This window comes from Sciurus carolinensis, chromosome 1 (assembly GCF_902686445.1).
Source record: "Sciurus carolinensis chromosome 1, mSciCar1.2, whole genome shotgun sequence".
NCBI lineage: Eukaryota > Metazoa > Chordata > Mammalia > Rodentia > Sciuridae > Sciurus > Sciurus carolinensis.
In genome coordinates, this window is record NC_062213.1 from 93,538,364 (window position 1) to 93,556,643 (window position 18,280).

Genomic DNA, 18,280 nt, shown 5'->3' on the forward strand with positions numbered 1-18,280 from the left:
TCTTCTCTGCCCTTACCTTGATTTCCTATTTCCTGCATCTCTGTCTTTGCTGGAGTAAGCCTTCCTGCTATTTAGCCTCCGCAGTGCCAGCAAAGCCTCTTCTTCATCCTCTTCTTCATCCTTCACACTGCTCCCCACCCCAGAGAATCCCCCAGAAGCTGCCTTCCTCTCTGGGACCTCCACCCTTCTTTCTCCCCACTAAACACTGGGGCATTCTGACTCTTTAGCACTCCATCAATTTCCAGACATCCTCATGCTGAGCCACTCCTGCTGGTCCCAACTCCTGTGGCTCCTTTCATTCCGTGAATGCTATTGGCATCTACTCTGTGCCAGGCACTGTTCTATCCATTGACATCTTGGGGACTTCTCTAACCTTTACAAGCTCATACACAAGATGTTCTATTTTATGAGGCCCCACCCAACCACACTTCCTCTCCCTTTCTCTCTCTCTCTTTCTCTCCCTCTCTCTCTCTCTCTCTCTCACACACACACACACACACACACACACACAAGCATCAAAATTTCTTTGGGCTGAAACACATCTTTATTTCTTGCTGGTTTTATGGTACTCCATCCTGCAAATCCCTTCCCTTTGAAAACCAAGAATGAGTGGGCACAGTGTCCTTTAGAGAAATGGAGGGGATAATAGGATAGCTGGCAGGGAGAGGATAGTTGAGGCACTTAGGGACTTACCCATTGCCCTGAGGGATAAACCTGAAGCCCAGGGTAGGCGGGAGAGAGAGGGCCTGGGCTGGGCTGGAGTCTCACAGGTTATTTCCCAGAAGCCCTTCAGGCACTGTCACCTGGGCTCCAGCTCCACCCCTCATGTTGTCACTTCTTGTGGTGGGAAGAGCTCAGGGACATTTGAGGTGAGAGGGCAGTGCTGGGGAAAGCAGTATTCAAGGCTTTCTCCCTTCAGGACCGGATGTAGGGCTGGAAGGAAGGGTCCACAGTGCCTTCCAGCGCCCCGGCAGCCTTCCTTGATATTCTTCTGGGATCTTCACTGCATGCAGAGCACGGGCCTGGGGAACACACACACACTCACCTTCCACCCTGGGCTCCTTTTCCTTCTCAGCCCACCTCTAGTGTTCTTGCTCCTGGACCCCTCATTCGACCCTTAAGAGCACAGAGTGGCTTCATGTTCTCAGATAACAGCACTGAAGGGGACTCCAGAGCATTCAGCCCACTTCCTTCTATTTACCCCAGAGAGGGACACTGATTACTTCAAGTTCATACAGCTAGCTGACAGGCAGAGCTGGGGTTGGAGCCCAGGGCTTCTGTTGACAAGTGTTCCCCACCTGCCTCCTCCTGGCACTCACAGGCCTACGGGGCACACAAGAGATCTGAGGGGGCTCCCAAAGACCGTTCTCCTGGCAGCGGATCAGTGGCAGGTTGCGCTGAGCCAGCCCCTCCCGGCACCGATAGCGAAGCACAGTGTCTACTTCATAGCGCAGCCGTGGGCGGCCGAACACTTGAGCCAGAGGCAGCTCCGGTGGGGGCCCACAGGACACTGCAGGGGGGACACAGTTAGGAACTAGGAAACTTGCCTTGTGGATGAGGGTTCCCAGAATCCTGATGGGGAGAGGAAAGGAAAGGCCACAACATTACAAAAACCATTAGGGACTTTTTTTTTTTTTTTTGTACCAGGGATTGAACCCAGTGGTACTAACCACTGAACCATATCCCCAACTCTTTTAAAAATATTTCATTTAGAGACGGTCTCATTGAGTTGCTTAGGGCTTCCCTAAGTTGCTGATACTGACTTATGAACTTGAGAACCTCTTGCCCCAGCCTCGCTGGGCTTATAGGCCTGTGCCTGGCTCTATCAGGGATCCTGAGTGGATTTAGTAATTCATTATCCCTCCCGTGGAATGCAACCCATTCTGCCTCCTCTGTGTAGCTTTGCACCCTCCTTCTGAAAGCCGTCTTGGGGCCCTTGCCTCCACCCCTCCCCCTTACTTGGGACCTCCCTTGCCCACCCTCACCCAGGCCCATCTTGCAGGTGTAGGACAGGTGGTAGTTGCAGGGCACATCGCTCCATTGTCCCTGATCATGCCACACCATGACCACGCAGTTCTCTCCAGACAGGAAGTAGCTGTCAGGCTGTCCAGGGTTCCAGTTCTCATAGAGCTGGGGGGATGGAGGTGGTGAGGAGCCACAGTACCATAAGCACGACTGGGGGAGGGGCTTAGAGAACCTGAGGACGGTTGGGAGGGACCCCCGGAGAAGGAAGGCTAGGGGTCTGGGGATTGGGGACACCTGGAAAGGAAATAAGGGGCTTTGGGAGAGGGAGAATGGCAGCCAGAGAGAAGAAAAAGGAATCCAAGGAAGAGAGGAGGGCCTGGGAGACGAGGGAAGGGGCCTGGGAAAGGAAAGGCAATCAGAAAAGGAAGGGGAAGGACAGTGGGGTGGTTGTTGGTGGAGAACAGACGTGCTTAGAGGAAGTGAACTAGATGGAGTGAGGGCCAGCCGAGGCCTCTCACCAGAGGGACGCCATCCGACCACAGGAAGTCGCCTTCAATGGTCCTGTCATTGAGGCCGATCCACTGGTACTCCCGGTATCGATCTGAGAAAGAGCCGCCAGGAGACGAGGGTGTGCAGTGAGCTCCACTGCCAGCAGATGGCGTCCATTCCCCTGCTACCTGGTGGCCTGAGGAAATTCCTTCCAGAAACCCGAAATCCACGCCCGCCCCCGTTTTGTTTTGTTTTCGGCGCTGAGGAATCGGACCTAGAGACTTCCGCATCCTGGGCAAACTCTACTCCTGAGCTGCATCCTCAGATCCTCGCTATTTTCTTTTTTATCTTTCGTGGTACTGGGGATTGAACCCAAGGGTGCGCTACCATTTACCAGTAAACTACATCACCAGCTCTTTTAGTTTTTCATTTTGGGCCAAGGTCTCGCTCAGTTGCTGAGGTTGACCTCGAACTTGCGATCCTGACTTAGCTTCCTAAGTAGCTGGATTCCAGGCGTGCGCCACCGCGCCTGGCCTATAGCTGTTTTCTTTTTACTCCCACCAACCTCCGCACATGGGCCAGAGGGAAGCCGGGGCGTGGGGTGGGGGCCTGATACGGTTGTAAGTTCCTGTGGAACCCCAACCTTCCCCTTCCGGAAGCCCCACTACCTAAGTGTAGAGTGGGAAGGAGAGAACGAAGCAATGAATGAACGAATGACTGAATGAGGGAAACCAAATGAGTGCGTGAATTCACGAGTAGGGGAGTTAATCGGTGAGCGAGTGTGTGAGAGAGCGGATGACGAAGGTCCCCTCCCGCCCGGTCCCAGCCCACTGTTGATGAAGTCCTGTTCCTCCGGCGTGCTGATGCTGGCCAGGTGCGCGCCGTACATCCGGCACTGGGTCTCCGCCTCCTCCCAGCTTCTTCGTGTAGAAAAGTGCTTGTAGCAGGCGCCTTGGAAGGCGTCCCAGCCCGGACTGCAGAAGCGGAGGCCTGGGGCACAGAGGGGCGCACATCTTAGGCCGGAGGTCCCTGGAACCCAGCGAGGTCAGGTTTCCTAGCAAGGAACCTGCCTCCTTCCGTCCCCGCAGACCGAAAGGGGGAGGGACCAAGGGACACAAGGGCAGTACCAAAAAGCTAGCTGCGAATGGAGGGGGTTCTTGGGGTATCGGTGTTTTCTCCAAGAGACAGATACCATTTTCAGCCTGGGTGTCTAAAATGTTCCATCGTAGAGAAGACTCCTCTCCTCCCTTCTCAGGAGGAGGGAAAGCGGCATGTACCAACAGCTTATGGAATGCCAGGAGTGTGCCTCGAAGAGGCATTCTGGGAGATTGAGGGTAGAGCTCAGAAAAGTTGTATTACTTGCCTAAAGTGGGAACTCATTCATGAGTAGGCTAAAACCATGTCCTCCCTCTCCCCTCCAGCACTAATATATTGGGGCAGGGTCCAGGCTTCAGGCATGCCCCCCCCATCCTTCAACACACTCACCAACATCGCACAGGTCCCCCCCATAGCCAGGCAAACATAGGCAGCGGACCCCCTCCTCCTCCTCCAAGCATGTCCCACCATTGTGGCAGGGGCTGGGGACACAGTCACCTGAGAGGGGGAAAGAAGTGAGGTGGGGGAGCAAGGGAGCACAATGCTGCAGGCTGAGCCTTCTAGGGGAGGGTCCAGAGGGTTCCCCAATCTCCACCTCCTTATCTTGGGATCAGAAAGTTCTCCCTAGAGCCAGCTTCTGGTCACAGCCCAGTCCTGAATTCTGGGGTTATTTCCTCCCCCTTCCTCCTTCCAATCCCCAAGCTCATCACTGGCTCAGCCCTGTGCAGGCCCCTGTCATGCCCACCAATGTGGGCCCAGTCCAACAGGGCCTAAGGGGAAGTGGCCAAGAGGGCACTCAGGACCCAAAGTCACTAAAGGGAAAAGATACTGGGCTGTGGGTTGTGTAGCTCTGGACAGGTCACTCCCCCTCTCTCCGTCTGGTGTTGAGTCCCACATCTCCTTGTCTTTGTGCCAGGTCCCAGCACTCTTCTGTGTAGTCTAGGTGGGCTGCTGGGTGGGACTGGAGAGGAGAGGATTACCACAGCAGCAGCAGGTGTGGCCTTCCTGGCACCTGATATTGGTGTGGTCCAGGTGAGTGCTAACCTTTCTCCCTGATGTCCGCTGGGCAGAACCAGCCAGCCCAGAAGTTGTTAGTGGAGATCCAGCCCACTCTCCTCATTCTGTACTCTCCCTGCCCCCACCACCTGCACCATCACAGGCATCTTAGGCCAGATGATCCCAAAACCCAGAGGGGTCAGGGCTGCAGACTGAAAGGGGCAGGATTAAGGCAACCTCTTTGCCTCCCCTCTTTGCCTTACCCAGACTTTTGCCCCTTGTCAGGCTTCACTTGGGGCCTTCTGCAGTTTCTCTATCCTGAATCCATCTCACTACATTTTTCTAGCTCCCTCTCCTCCAGGCAGTCCTCTTAGAAAAACATACTGCCTTGAAGGCCTCCAATTGTTTTCTGTATCTGGCTCCAACTGGCCAAGTCATCTGGCTTCTCTAACTGTCTCTGGGCTGCTCTTAGGTTGGGCCTAGGTGCTGGAGGAACTGTCAGTTTCTACCCCTTTCTGACCCAGATGACCCAGGGGAAGATGGTTCCACAGACCAAGAGTGCAGATCAGTGCTCACAACCGTAACAGAAGGTAAAACCACACTGAAGGGAAGGCCCACAGTGCTTCACACTGACCTGCCCGCAGTGTCCACTGCCTGGTGGGAATCAGAGCAGGGACTGGGGAGAAGCTGGAGTTGATTCAAAGAACTATACTGGGATGACCTAGCTGTTTGGGGTCAAAATGAACCAGCTTTTCTAGCACCTCTCCATCCATCGTCTCCCCTCCTGCCAATAGTTTCTGCCCAGTTGATAGTGCCACCACTCCCCCCACAGGTGTTTCATTTAATCCATTAAGTGCCAGACCCAAATGAGAGGCATCCTCAACACCTCCTGTCCCTCACACTTTCCTCCTGTTCTTGCTGTCCTTTCTTCTTCCTGTCCAGCCTTCCAAGCCTGGGAAACAGAGACTCTCAGACTCCATCTTTTGTCCTGCCCCCCCCTCTCCACCCCCACCACCTCTGGCTGTAGCTGGAGGATCTGAACCCAGGGTATGCAGAATAGAGTGAAAGGACTCTTTCTTGGGGCTTTCTCTTCCTCCTCCCCCACCTCTTTGGGGTTAACTACTATATATGCCTGAAAGCATTTCCTTTCCTCCTGTTGCAATAGCAGGCGAGGGGACCTCTTGCTCCTCCTCCAACTTAAGACACTGCAGAGACCCCCGGTGGTCTTTTTCCACCAAACCTTTCCTTACCCTGTAGAGGGATGAACTCCAAGGCCAACTGAGCAGAAGGCCCACAGTTGAAATGGGTGAGCCTGCCTGGGATGCTGGGGTCCTGAGCGCACCCTGGGTCATCTAGGAGAGGGGAGCCTGACACTGGGAGGATCCCCATCCTTCTCCATGAGTCTCCCCTGGGGATCTTGGCCCTCTGTGAGCAGGTGGGCTTCTCTCAGACCCCCAAACCTAACTCCTCACTCCCTTTCCCTCCACATTGCTCCTCTTGTGTCTTCTCCAGCATTAGAGACTTTGAGATCCCCTGGGTTTGGGGAGGGGGAAAACAATCTTCCTGGGGGTAGGGTGGTCATTAGTGCAGGGGTTAGTGGAGGGGAAGCTGTGGGCAGCAGTGAGAGTTAGATTGTGTCTCCTGCTGAGATGTGGGGGTGGGGATGCGGGGCCAGGGCACCTGAATGCCAGGGAGCTGGCCCTATGATTTCTCAATCAACACTCTCTACAGGAGCCACCAAGGTGGATCAAAAATGAATACAAGTGCTCATCACACTGCCCCAGCCTGTGTGAGTTTCTCCCCGTCAGGAATGAGGGACCACAACTCTCAGTACCCCTACAGATGGACAGGTGATGAGTTCTCTAGGGCAATGCATACAGTCAAATCTGGGATCTCTGTGGTCAAGAGGGAGAGTGTAGACAGGCCTGAGGAGAGACTGGGGGGACAGCAAGGGGTGGTTAGACAGGAAAGTCTGTAGCCTGAGGATGAAAAAAGAAGAGAGACCAAGAGACACAGAGAGGTGGAGACATGGAGCCAAAGAGAAGCTCAGGACACAGAAGCATGGAATAAGAAGGGTAGGCAGCTCCAGATGGAGACAGAGGGGGCCAAAGTTTGGTTACAAAGCAGTTTAATAGAGATTTATTTCCAAGGCTTGTTTTCCATGAAACAGTCAAAAAAATACTTCACAGAAGTAGTCACTTAAGGCTCTGTAGGGTGAGGGCTCTCCTGGACCCCATAGGGGGAAGGGCAGGAATGAACTCCTGGGCTTCCCTGAGATCAGTGGGAGGTGACCAAAGGGGATAGCATGGGGGAGGATGGGAGCAGAGGAAGACAGGCCTGACCCCAAAGAATACCATGGGTGACCAGGGCATCTTGAGTAGGCATGAGGATGTATTGTGGGGCTGGTGAGATGTGAGTCACAAGTAGAGGGCCCGAGGACAGGAAGGGTCACAGGTGGTCAGTAGTGGGGCTGGGGTCACAGGGTGAGGAATCAGAGAGCTGGGATGGAAGTCACCAGGTGGGGGATCCAAGATGGGAGATCCACAGGTAGAGATAGGTAAGAGAATGAAGGCAAAAGACAGGAGAGTCTGGGGCAATGTGGATTAAAGGACCACAGGTCAGGTGATCCAGAGCTGCAGAAGGGAAAAAAGGAGAACAACTAGGAAGATTGAGCCCTGGGCAGAGTTACCTGATGAAGGGGCCACCGCCACTCCACCTCGGCTGGCACTGTCAGTGGGCAGCACTGGTTGGGCCTGCACTGAGGTCCCTGCAGGGACAGTTCTTCCAGAGTTCTCTTCAGAGGGAACTTCCAGCTCCCTGGTACCCTCAGGGGCCTGTGTGACTGGAGGCAGGGAAGTGGCATCCTCGGAGCTCCCTGTCTCTTCACTCTCTCCTCGAGGGGCCTCAGATAGCTCAGGACCCCCAATTTCCTCCCCGACCTCTCTCACCCCAACCAGAGTGGAAGGTTGTGGGGATGCTAGGGTCCCCTCCCTGGGAGTGGGCAGAGTCTCGGTAGGTGGTCCATGGACCCTGGGAGCTTCTGACTCTCCGTCAGGAGGTGGTGATGCACCCGGCTGCAGGACTGCCCTTGCTGGCGGGGATGCCTGGGACAGCGACTCCTCTGCATCCAGCTCAGTGGGAAGAGGGCTACTGAACTCGTTGGGCCATGCCCACAGGTCCTCATCCTCCTCCACCTCCTCTTCTTCCTCCTCCTCTGCCTCGTCTTCATCCTCATATCTCTCTTCTTCCTCCAATGCCTTGTCTTCATGGTCTGAGGACCCGGTGGGTGGTACAATGGATTGGGTTTCAAATTCTGGGCAAAGAACAAAGTTCAGCACCAGGGACAGCACCCCGGCAGCATTACAGGAAGATGGAGGGGGAAGTGAAGAACGGAAGGGCTGGGGAAAGCAGGGCCTGGGGGAGGAGGAGAGCCTGCCCAGGGGGGAGATAGTCTTTGTCCCACATGGGAAGAATGTCAATCCGAGTTGTATTATTGAGGTGACTTTTTTTTTTTTTTTTTTGTATCAGGAATTGAACCCAGGGCGCTTAATGACTGAGTGACATCCCCTGCCCTTTTTTTGGCGGCGGAGGGAGGGTACTGGAGATTAAACTCAGGGGCACTTGGCCACTGAGCCACACCCCCAGCCCTACTTTGTATTTTATTTAGAGACAGGGTCTCACTGAGTTGCTTAGGGCCTTGCTAAGTTGCTGAGGTTGGCTTTGAACTTGTGATCCTCCTGCCTCAGCCTCCCCAGTCGCTGGGATTACAGGCATGTGCCACCATGTCCAGCTTTGAAGCAATATTTGAGAAGTGCTGAGAGCTGCCATTAGCTCAGGAAAACATGGCGGTTGTATCTCCTTCTTCTAAGTCTGTCAATCCTCTGCTCTGGGTAGGTAAGGCAGGGAAGGGCCAACTCTCTTTCACAGGGGGCAGCCGCTTAGTCCAGGCATCTCTAGCCCCAGAGAGCTGGGGGTGGAATTTACTAGAAAAACAACATTTGGGAGAGGGACAGGAGAGATGCCCTGCACCACTAAGCCGAGAAAGGACAGGCCAGACTCATGCCAGCCATGACCCCAGCATCTACCTGGGCTTGCCCCTTCTGCCGTCGACTTCTCTGAGGTGGCAACATCCCCAGGGTAAGAGGATGTTTGAGTTACCTAAGGTCCTGGGGGCCTCTGCGGGGTCTTCTGGAGTGGAGCTTCCACCTCCTCCATCCTCCATGATGGGAATGGAGTATATGGCTCCACGGGACTCGCTCTCCATAGCTTCCTGAGGCAGCTGCAGTTCCTCCAGGGTCTCTGTCACTGTGACAATGGCCTCTAGTCCATCAGAGCCTGGGTCAGAGGCTGGGTTGGAGACCTCAGGGATGGCAGAGGGATGGGCAGAGTCTGGCAGGAGGAAAAGTGCCAACAGAAAGTTGAATAGACAGCTGTGCCCTCCAAGGTTATGGTCTGCACGCAAGGGCTCTGGGATAGCCTATCAGAGACCCTGGAATTTTCTCAGTTCTCTCAAAAATTCCCCAAGGAGGGTCCAAGGAGCACCCCAGAACTTTGTCACCAATTTCTCAAGTATTAATGAAGTGCCTACTAGGTGTCATGCTAAGCCTTCTCCTGGGCATGAAGGATACAGTACAGAATCAAATAGCAAACTTTCTGCCCTCAAGGAGTTTTATACTCTAGATACAGATAATAAGCAAACATAATTTATAATTTATACTGATATGATATAAAGAACAATTAAGCAGGATTAGAAGACAATTATGGGAAGTGCTACTCCAGAGGGAACAGGGAAGACTCAGGTGAGAGCTAGTCCCTTGAGTGAGGGAATGGAGTTGGAAGAATGGATAGGATGGTCTCAGCACCTTGAGACCTTGGGCTTCAATCAAGGTGCCAGTCATCCTAAAATGATGATGATGATGATGATTTTTGGTACTGGGGATTTAACCCAGGTGTGCTTTACCACTGAGTCACATTCCCAGCCCTTTCTATTTTTTTTTTTTTTTTTTTTTTTTGTGGTGCTGGGGATTGAACTCAGGACCTTGTACTTGCAAGGCAAGCACTCTACCAACTGAGCTATCTCCCCAGCCCCTCTATTTTTTTTTTTTTTTAATTTTGAGATAGGTTCTCACTAAGTTGCTTAGGGCCTCACTAAGTTTCCAAAGCTGGCCTCAAACTTGCAATCCTCCTGCCTCAGCCTCCTTAGCTTCTGGGATTACAGGTGTGTGCCACCGTGCCTGGCTAGATCTTGAAATGGAAGGGGACAGGCTCCAACCCCCTGGTACAGGAAGAACATTTGAGAGTCACCACCTGAGGATCTGAGCATTGAGAAAAGAGGGCAAAAGAAGAACCATCTCCTTGGGGGATCTGCTGTTTTCAAATATCCAGAGGTGTAGGATATTATCCTCTGGGGCAGGGAACTGAGAGCAAAAAACCAATGAAGCAAAAAGTTAAGAAAAGTCCTGAGGGGTGGTATGTGTCCAGTGAGGTGAAAACAGGACAATGCACCCTCTCCTCATCACCTGCTCCAGTGAGCCTTGTTCCACACCACACCAGAAAACCCAGCCCGTTGGGGTCTGTCCACTTCCCGCTCCCATTGTAGTCTTCATCCCCTTCCTCCCCTGCTCTCCTCCTGCTTGTTCCTGGAGAAAGGTTCTGGCTCATTACCTATACCCAACTGTCCTTGAGGTCCTGCTTCCTGTGGGGGGTGGGGATTGTCTGTCCATCAGTATTTGGTGGTAAAAGATCTGACACCTTTAAGCTGTAGGTTCTAGAAACCTTCCCAGGGCATTTGGTTAATTGGAAGAAAATGAGCAGATTGTTTTCATTGGATTCAGAGAATATCATTCATCTCTGCAGACAGGAAATGAGCATTTATGTAGCAGTCCAGTATGGAGCAGCAACTTTGAAACCGAAAGAGACAGGCATGGACTCCTGGTGGAAAGGCAGGTAAGGCAATACAAAAGGTGACTACTCCCTGAGACCACAAAGCTGAGAGACCCTACCAGGGACATGCCCAGAATTAGAATCCTAACTGACAAGCTAGGCACCACCCAGGACTCCTTCAGGTAAATGATAAAGACCCAAGAGAAACTGTTTTGGCTAAAGGCGAGGCAGGACTTCCAAGGCTAGACCCTGAGGGTGGTCTCACCTGTGCAGGGAGGTGGGCTCACCTCGGAAACAGTAGACGTTGAAGCGGCTGTGCTTGTTGGGGAAGCCAGTCTGGTTGGGGAAGAGGAAGAGGGTCTTGACACCGGGCAGGCCTCCACCACAGCGCTGGCTGGGTGTGACGATGGGGTAGCGCACGCTGCCATCAGCCAGCCAGCCTGGGCTGCAGCGGTCCAGGCCACCATCCCAGGCTGCATATAGCTGGCCCGTGGTAGCAATCTCTGCACCCCTCTCCCGGCAGTATGCCCGTGCCTCCTCTAACGTCAGCTTGTCTGGAGGGGCACCTAGGAACAGTTCTCCTGGGTGGAGAAGAGGAGGCAGGGTCACCAGGCAGTCAGTGGCCAGTTCTACCCTGGGGTCCTACTCCCACGGACCCTGAGCAAGCTTCTCTGGGCTTCAGTCTCCTCATTTGTGGTCAACTACCCTACCTGATAGGATCAAAGTCTGGATAGAACCTCAAGATGGAGATTTGAGCTCAGAGGAACCTGGCTCAATTTCCTCATTCTGCGAAAAGTCATGTGCGAAGTCTGAACAGCAGGTAGCAGAAGTTACAAAGTCAAACTCAGTCTCCTGCCACCTGTCTGAGGTGAACTTGCCTCTACAATGACAGTGTTTACAGAGAAGGACACCCATGCCTGCCTCATGAAATGCATGAGGGACAGTAAGGGCCAGTGGCGGCAACAGGAGGACCTAGGGGCAGTGCTGGAGAAGGGACTCGTCCCCTGGGAACCTCTCACTTCCAATTACCATTTAGGTCTTCAGCATAACAGTAGACATCATAGAGGTCATCTGGGTCCACCACTCCATAGTTCCGGACCCCAGGGAACCCGTCCATGTCTCCATAGCAGGCCTCTCGTGGGGTCTGGATGGGATACCTGGAAAGCAAGGGCAGAGATGCTCCCGGGGCCTTTACCGAGGAGTCATTCGGCATCGGCCCTACTGAACCACGCTGCCCTCTCAATGCAGCCAAGAGTTGATAGCATGGCTGCCACCCCAGCTCTGCAGGGAAGCACGCCCTGGAAGCAGGCTCCTCTACCACCCTCCTCAGACCAGCCTCCTTCCCCAGAGGCCAGGAGCCCCGTGGGCCCAGCCTGATGCAGTAGGTAGTCCCTGGCAGAACTGGAGGCCACAGCCTGGTCCACAGCCCCAGCCCACCTCACGGTCTGGTCCGACAGCCAGCCAGCATCACACTGCTCGTAGCCCCCTAGGTAGGCAGCATAGAGCTGTTCTGGTGTGGCGATGCGAGCTCCAATCCGAGCACAGGCTTCCTGGGCCACCGCAAAGGAGAAAGCATAGCGGGCAGAGCCCTCCCGGTAGAGAAAGACGACCCCTGAGGGCAGAGAGGACTCCTGAGCCAGGTGATCACCTCGTCCACTGACCTCCCCTAGCCTCCTTTTACACAAGGGGTAAAATCCAAATTGCTCTCACTCTACAGCATGAGAGACCTAAGTTAGACTAGGCAGAATTTCCTTCACCTGAAGAGAGAAGGAGGGAACAAAGGTTTGTGTCTTCTGGCTCCTTTTCCAACTCAGGCTGTGCTGCTTCCTGCTCAGACTGCGGGTTCCCCAGAGCAGGGGTCTATTCCCTCCCTCCCTCCCGGAACCTCTACCCCCCTCTTACCTTTGACCTTGACCTCCACAGCATCACTGCTGTCATCGATACCGTGCTGGACCTCGCAGCGGTAGATTCCTGAGTCGTTGGGCCGCAGCTCGCTCAACACCAGGGAGACATCGGTGAGCGACGCGGGGTAGGCAGGCAGCGCCACGCGGAACCGGTAGGCCTCGTTCACCTTGACGCGCAGCCCCCGCGCTACCAGCACCTCCGCCTCCCGGCCCCCGGACAGGAAGGTCCACTTGACCCGCGGAGATCCCAGCACCGCCCTGCGGCTCGGCGGCGGCCGCAGGTAGTGAACGTGGCAAGGGATAGTGAGGTCGCCTCCCAGCACTCCCTGCAGCGGCGCGGCGCCGGCGATACGCACGCGGAAGGCGCGGTCCTCTGTGGGCGGTCGGGACCAGCTGCACCTCCGCTCCGGACCCACCGCGCCCACCGCGGGCTCCCCAGGCCCTGCCCCAAGATCACACCCACACCGCCCCCAGGACCCCAGGCGGCTGGACCAGGATCCTGCAACCCTACCTTTGGGTCCTCCAGGATCCTAGAACCCCCCAATTCCACCCCAGGATTCTCACAGTGCACCCCAGGATCCTCCAGCCTGGACAGCTGGGGCCTCCAGTCTTCCAGACTCCCCCCCTCCCGCCCCCGTCAGGGTCAACTCCAGCTCCTCTTCTTTCTGCCTCCCAGATCCACTCCTCCTAACCCCAGCATCCCTCTCCACCCTCCAACTGGAGGCCCTCAGCCTCACCCCTCCTGCTGCTCCCCAGCCTACCGCCAAGACTTCCCTGCCCGCTGACCAGGGGCCCTTATTTCCAAATGTCCCGACCCACACCCTTCCCCACATGTCTCCCGATTCGATCTCCACCCCAGGTCCCCCAAGACTAAAGCAATGGTTAGGGTTGAAAAAGAAACTATCCTCTACCATAGCAGGAGACAGATAGTGACTCTGAGTTGGGATGCTTACCTGAGCTGTCCCCTTCCAGGACATCAGCGAGGACTGCAGGGACCTGGGTTAGGGCCAGGGCTGTCAGCAGGCCTGCCAGAAGGGGTGAGGCCATGCTGCAGGCTGATGAAGATACTTGAGGAGGAAAGATGAAGTTAGACTTCAGGATGGACTTCCCCTGGCTGCCTGCCACACCCACGTGGGCTCACACATATCCCAGCCTCAGAGGCAGACTGCCACTGCATCACCATTAACTCTGTTTCTGATCCCTGGATCCTTGCCAAGGGATTCCTCCTCAGAGCCAAAGTCTTCCTCCTAGTCAACACACTGTGTGACCTAGGCCAAGTTCCTTACTCTCTCTGGGCTTGTTTTCTTACTTTTAAAAGAGCACTTTTTACTACTACTTCATAAGCTGTAAGGAGTCTACGTACTTTGTAAGAGCTTTATATGAAACGACCAACAACGTTGCCTGTGGTGGTGTGCGCCTATAATCCCAGCAACTTGGGAAGCTGGGGCAGGAGCATCACAAGTTCGAAGCCAGTCTCAGCAATTTAGAGAGGTCCTGTCTCAAAATAATAAATAAACAGGGCTGGGGATGTGACTCAGGGATTAAGTGCCCTTGGGCTCAATCCCCAGTACCAAGAAAAGAAAAGAATCCCTGTACAAATGCACAGCATGAGGCACACAGTAGGAGCTTACTAAATGCTTATAACATGAATGGTGGATGCTAATATACAGTTGGCCTTCCCTATTCAGTTCCACATTCATGTATTCAACCCATTGCGGATCAAAATATTCAGGAAAAAAATTGTGGCTGTACTGAACACATATAGACTTCTTTTTTTTTTTTGTCATTATTTCCTAAACAGTATCGTATAACAACTATTTATACTGTGTTGGGTATTATAAGAAATTTAGAGATGATTTCCAATATACAAGAGGATGTGCACAGGTCATATGCAAACATCGTGCCATTTTACATACGGGACTTGAGCCTCTGCAGAGTGTGGTGGTCATGGGGGGTGGTCCTAGAACCAGTCCTCCATGGATACTGAGCAGCACTGGTACTTAGGACTCCAGCTGCCCTCCCAGTGCCAGATACCTTCCTTGAACCCAGAATCTCCTTTTCCCATGGGACCCTTCCAACCTTTCCTGCCCATTCCTGCCTCCCTGGGTACCATAGCCACCTGGCCTCCTCCAGGAGGGCCTCGTAGGCTGAACCTGGGCAATGCACAAATCCTCCCCCGTCCACTCCCTCCTCTTTGCTGGTGTGCAGTTTTTGTTTTACTTTTTCGGTACTGGGGATTGACTCCAGGGGCACCCTACCACTGAGTTCCATCCTCAGGTCTGTGTAGTTATGTCTGTATACGGGTCTCACTAAGTTGCTGAGGGTCTTGCTAAGCGGTCCAGGCTGGCCTCCAACTTGCAATCCTCTTGCCTCAGCCTCCTTAGCTCCTGGAATTCCAGGTGTGCCCTCGCATGCCCAGCCATCCCTCCTCCAGCGTGCTCGGGAGGAAACTCTTCTCTGTAGGCCCGTCATTCTCTGATCCCCCTTCCTTGGAGACCCCTCCCTTCTTCCTCCTAGCCATTCCTTTCTGCCTGGCACGGGCTTTCCCACCGGATCTCCTGGCTCAGAAACCAGCTGGGACAAAGCCCCTGTCTCTGCCAGTCTGGCCTCCATCCAGCCTCTCCTTCCCCCACCCCACTCAGGCTGGGGGGTAGGTTAAGGGGGAGTGAGAATAAATGGGAGTGATCATCCCTTCCTACCCCTGGCTGTCAGAAGCTCCAGAACTCAGAATATTCTTATAAATATCTCAAATCTCATGAGAGATGGGATGTGACACTGGGAAATGGAGACTGCCTAGCAAGGGACAGGGTTGCCCCTGGGTCCCCAGCAAAGACAAGTCAAGCACCAAACCAATGTGCCCTCAGGAGGGAAGATTGAAGAACTAGTGTCCAATATCAGCTTTAAGGGTCAAGCTAGACTTAGAAGAATATGGGGACCCTGGTTGGCCATGGAATAAGCTGATGATGCAGCAGGAGGGATGAAGGTTAGACTGCTGGCAGGACTTCTAGAGATCAAGCTTATTCCTACTGGCTACTCACTCCAGGTACACTTAATGTTCAACCTCCATCCTCCCTGCACTTTCAGGCTCTGCTTTCATACATGTCCTCTCCTTCCTGAGTCTGAACTGATGGGAAATTTTCCTCTTCTCCTAGATCCTCCCAGACTAGGCTCTCCTGCCTCCCCTCCACTACAACCTCCATTTCCCCAACCTTGCTGGTCAGCATTGGGGCGGGAGTGGCAGGAGCCCCGAGATGCTCAGGGCCTCTGACCTGAGAGGGGGTGAGGTTGCTGATGGGGCCAGACCAGGGGGTGCTGAGACCAGCTCCAAGCAGGGGACTCTTGAGAGGACTGTTGCCTGGACTGGAGTGGGAACGATTCGGCAGGAGCAGCCAGGCCTCATCCAGGGCCAGGAGACCGCCATGCGTCCCAGCTGGGCCGGCCCCTTCCTGGTGCCCTCCTGCCCCTCTTCTCTGGGTTGGAGCTGGAGCTGTCCACAGACCTGGCTCCCAGCTCTCTGACAGTGGCCCAGAAACCCACAGAGTTGAAGCCTTTCTGGGGCCAGCGGCCCGGCCACCCTTTTCACCTCTGTTCCGACAGGCGGATGAGGGAACAGGCTCTGAGGACAGGAGTTCCTGGCTGGTCCTGGAACATGGAGGTCAACACACCCCATCTCTATGAGTGGGAGTCACAGACCAGAGGTCTGGCTCTTAGCCCCATCTCTCCTCTCCCCAAGGTCCCACCGGAGCCTTGGTTCTTCCTGGCAGCAGCCCTGAGGAAACCCAGCTAGTGCAGATTTGCAGATTTGGATGGAGGTGCTCAGGGGCTTGGAGCCACTGGCATCCCTTCCCCCGCCCACGGCATCCCTCTCTGCTCCAGCCTCTGAATCTCTGCCCCTGTCTGAATCTCTCAAGCTGCTCGGGACCTTTCCTCCTGTTACATCATCATCCTGTGGACCATGGACGTCCATCTCCCGCAAAGGCTCCTCGGACCCAGTGCACAGAGAATCAGGAGCAAGCTGCGCACGTGCCAACTTGTGCGTGCGCACGCACACACAGGACACCCACCGGGTGGCAGTCCAAGCTCTGCTCCAGAGGACCTGAGCGCCAGTGCCCATTCAGCAGGGTCAGCGGGAGGCAACAGAGGCCAGAACTTCAGCCTCAGCAGGAGGAAAGCCCTTGGTCACCCCCTTAGTGACTGTGTAAAGAACAATTCGAACCTACACAAAACCAGTGAGGCCTGAGGGCCCGAAGGAATAATTGTACCAATTATAGAACTAGTCCTATTTATTGCAAGAACAACTGATAATAGTATTAGCAACATCCCCAGCTGAGCTGTTGCAGATCCTTATAAAGTCTGAAATGTGAATAATGGGGTTCTCAGAGGCCAAGTGAGCGCTGGGACCCCTGGGGGTGGATCTATTGAGAACACTGCTTCCTCTTCTTTTCTGGGGTGGGGGGTTTACCGGGGATTGAACCCAGGGACTCATAACCCTGAGCCACATCCCCAGCCCTTTTCAGGTTTTATTTAGAGACAGGGTAGGATCTCCCTGAGTTACTTAGGGCCTCACCAAATTGCAGAGGCTGACTTTGAACTTGCGATCCTCCTGCCTCAGCCTCTGGGATTAGGGAACACTGTTTCTTGCCTGGACTGGTATTATCTGCCATCTAAGTGATGCTAACAAAATTAATGTCCATCTCTTGGTGATCCTGTTAGAATCGTGAAGGCTGAGTCCATCTGAGTGGAGGAGGTTGTGGAAACACCTGGGGAGGAAGCTCCCAGCCCCTGGCAGTGTCAGGAAGGGAAGGAGCGGTACCCAATCCCAGCTAACAGCTCCCGAGCATCCACGGGAACCGGCTTCCTACAAGAGCTTCCATGGACACCCTCAACTGTAAGAAAAATACTCTGTGCTTTCTTCCTTAAGTAGACGAGGAGCCCAAGGTTCAGGTCGACTAACTTGCCCAAGGTCACACAGCAAGTAAGTGGCAGAGTCAGGAGTCCAGCTCCAGAGTCGGTGCAGCCACTACCCTGTCCTGCGGGACACTGGGAGGTAGTCCCTGAAGGCTGCGGTTGCTGACCGCTGTTCCTCCAGCGGTGCTGTCCGCCAGGAGGGCACCGAGTCAGGGGCTGAGCCCACCGGCCCGGCCTTGCCCAGGGCAAGGTCAGAAACCTTCACCACCACCCTCGGAGTGCAGCGAGCAACAAGGAAGACTCGGGACTCAAAGGGGTGTTCCCGTTAACTGGCGGACCCAGGGGGCTGCGGACCAGCTGCAAGCAGCAGTGTGCGTGTGTGTGCGTGGCGCACGCCACCAAGGCAGAGCTGAGGATGTAGATCTGAGATGCAGCAGGAGCCAAAAGCGCTCGGGACTGGCCCGCCCCGCACCTCGCCAAGGTGTCCCGGGTCTGCAGCTGGGTGCCTCGGAGGCCAGGGCCACCAGTGCGAGCGTGGGCCACTGGGATGCCGGGGGGCGCTCCCTTCGCTCTCTCCCTCCCAGGACCTGGCGGTCAGGCTCCGGTGGCACTCACCTTCCCAAGGGCTGGGATGAGGGCGGCACTGCCAAGTTTGCCGCCTCTTCCTGGGGTCTCCTCGGGATCCACGGCTTGGTCCTGCTGCTGCAGTTGAGACTGCGGCGGGGACTGCGCGGGCGCGAGGAGAGGCTGGGCCTGCAGGTCGCGCGGAAGAGGGCGCCGGCCCGCCGGGCGCCGCACAAAACCCCCTTTCTTCCGCACCCCCCGCCCGGCCCCGCCCTTCCTTGGGGCCTCCCCCGCCCCCTGTTCGGGAACGCTAGGGGCTCGGGATGGTCACGGGACCGGCTGCCTTCTTTGCGTCGATTCCCCGCGGCAGCGGAGAGGGCAAGGACAAGCGAAGTAGGACATCGTTCCGGGGAAGAGAAGATGAGGACTTGGAGTAGGAAGGGAGGGCAGAAGGGGAGGGGAGGGTGCGCTAAAAG

General features: G+C 55.0%; 1 protein-coding gene across 2 annotated transcripts; it reads right to left on the reverse strand.

Moving 5' to 3' along the window:
* Positions 1-535: 535 nt before the first annotated feature.
* Positions 536-18,046, reverse strand: Bcan (brevican). Of its 2 annotated transcripts, none has more exons than XM_047529313.1 (14): positions 17,856-18,046; positions 13,286-13,399; positions 12,331-12,705; positions 11,866-12,040; positions 11,458-11,585; positions 10,716-11,009; positions 8,704-8,934; positions 7,235-7,858; positions 3,940-4,047; positions 3,286-3,444; positions 2,484-2,566; positions 1,986-2,130; positions 1,320-1,510; positions 536-1,022 (listed from the first exon to the last, which is right to left on the reverse strand). In XM_047529313.1, the coding sequence occupies exons 2-14, from the start codon at positions 13,377-13,379 to the stop codon at positions 900-902; spliced, it is 2,730 nt and encodes a 909-aa protein (XP_047385269.1). In that variant the 5' UTR covers positions 13,380-13,399; positions 17,856-18,046; the 3' UTR covers positions 536-899. The 2 variants fall into 2 exon arrangements, with proteins under 2 accessions (XP_047385269.1, XP_047385260.1); XM_047529304.1 differs by having other exon boundaries at positions 1,299-1,510.
* Between the last annotated feature and the right edge of the window lie 234 nt (positions 18,047-18,280).

Excerpts from the sequence above, each read along its gene's own strand:
- Bcan (XM_047529304.1), bottom strand. The coding sequence starts at position 13,379 with ATGGCCTCACCCCTTCTGGCAGGCCTGCTGACAGCCCTGGCCCTAACC. Across the intron at positions 12,706-13,285 it reads CCTGGAAGGGGACAGCTCAG|AGGACCGCGCCTTCCGCGTG; the intron begins GTAAGCATCCCA and ends GACCGCCCACAG. Across the intron at positions 8,935-10,715 it reads CAACGTCTACTGTTTCCGAG|ACTCTGCCCATCCCTCTGCC; the intron begins GTGAGCCCACCT and ends TCCTCCTGCCAG.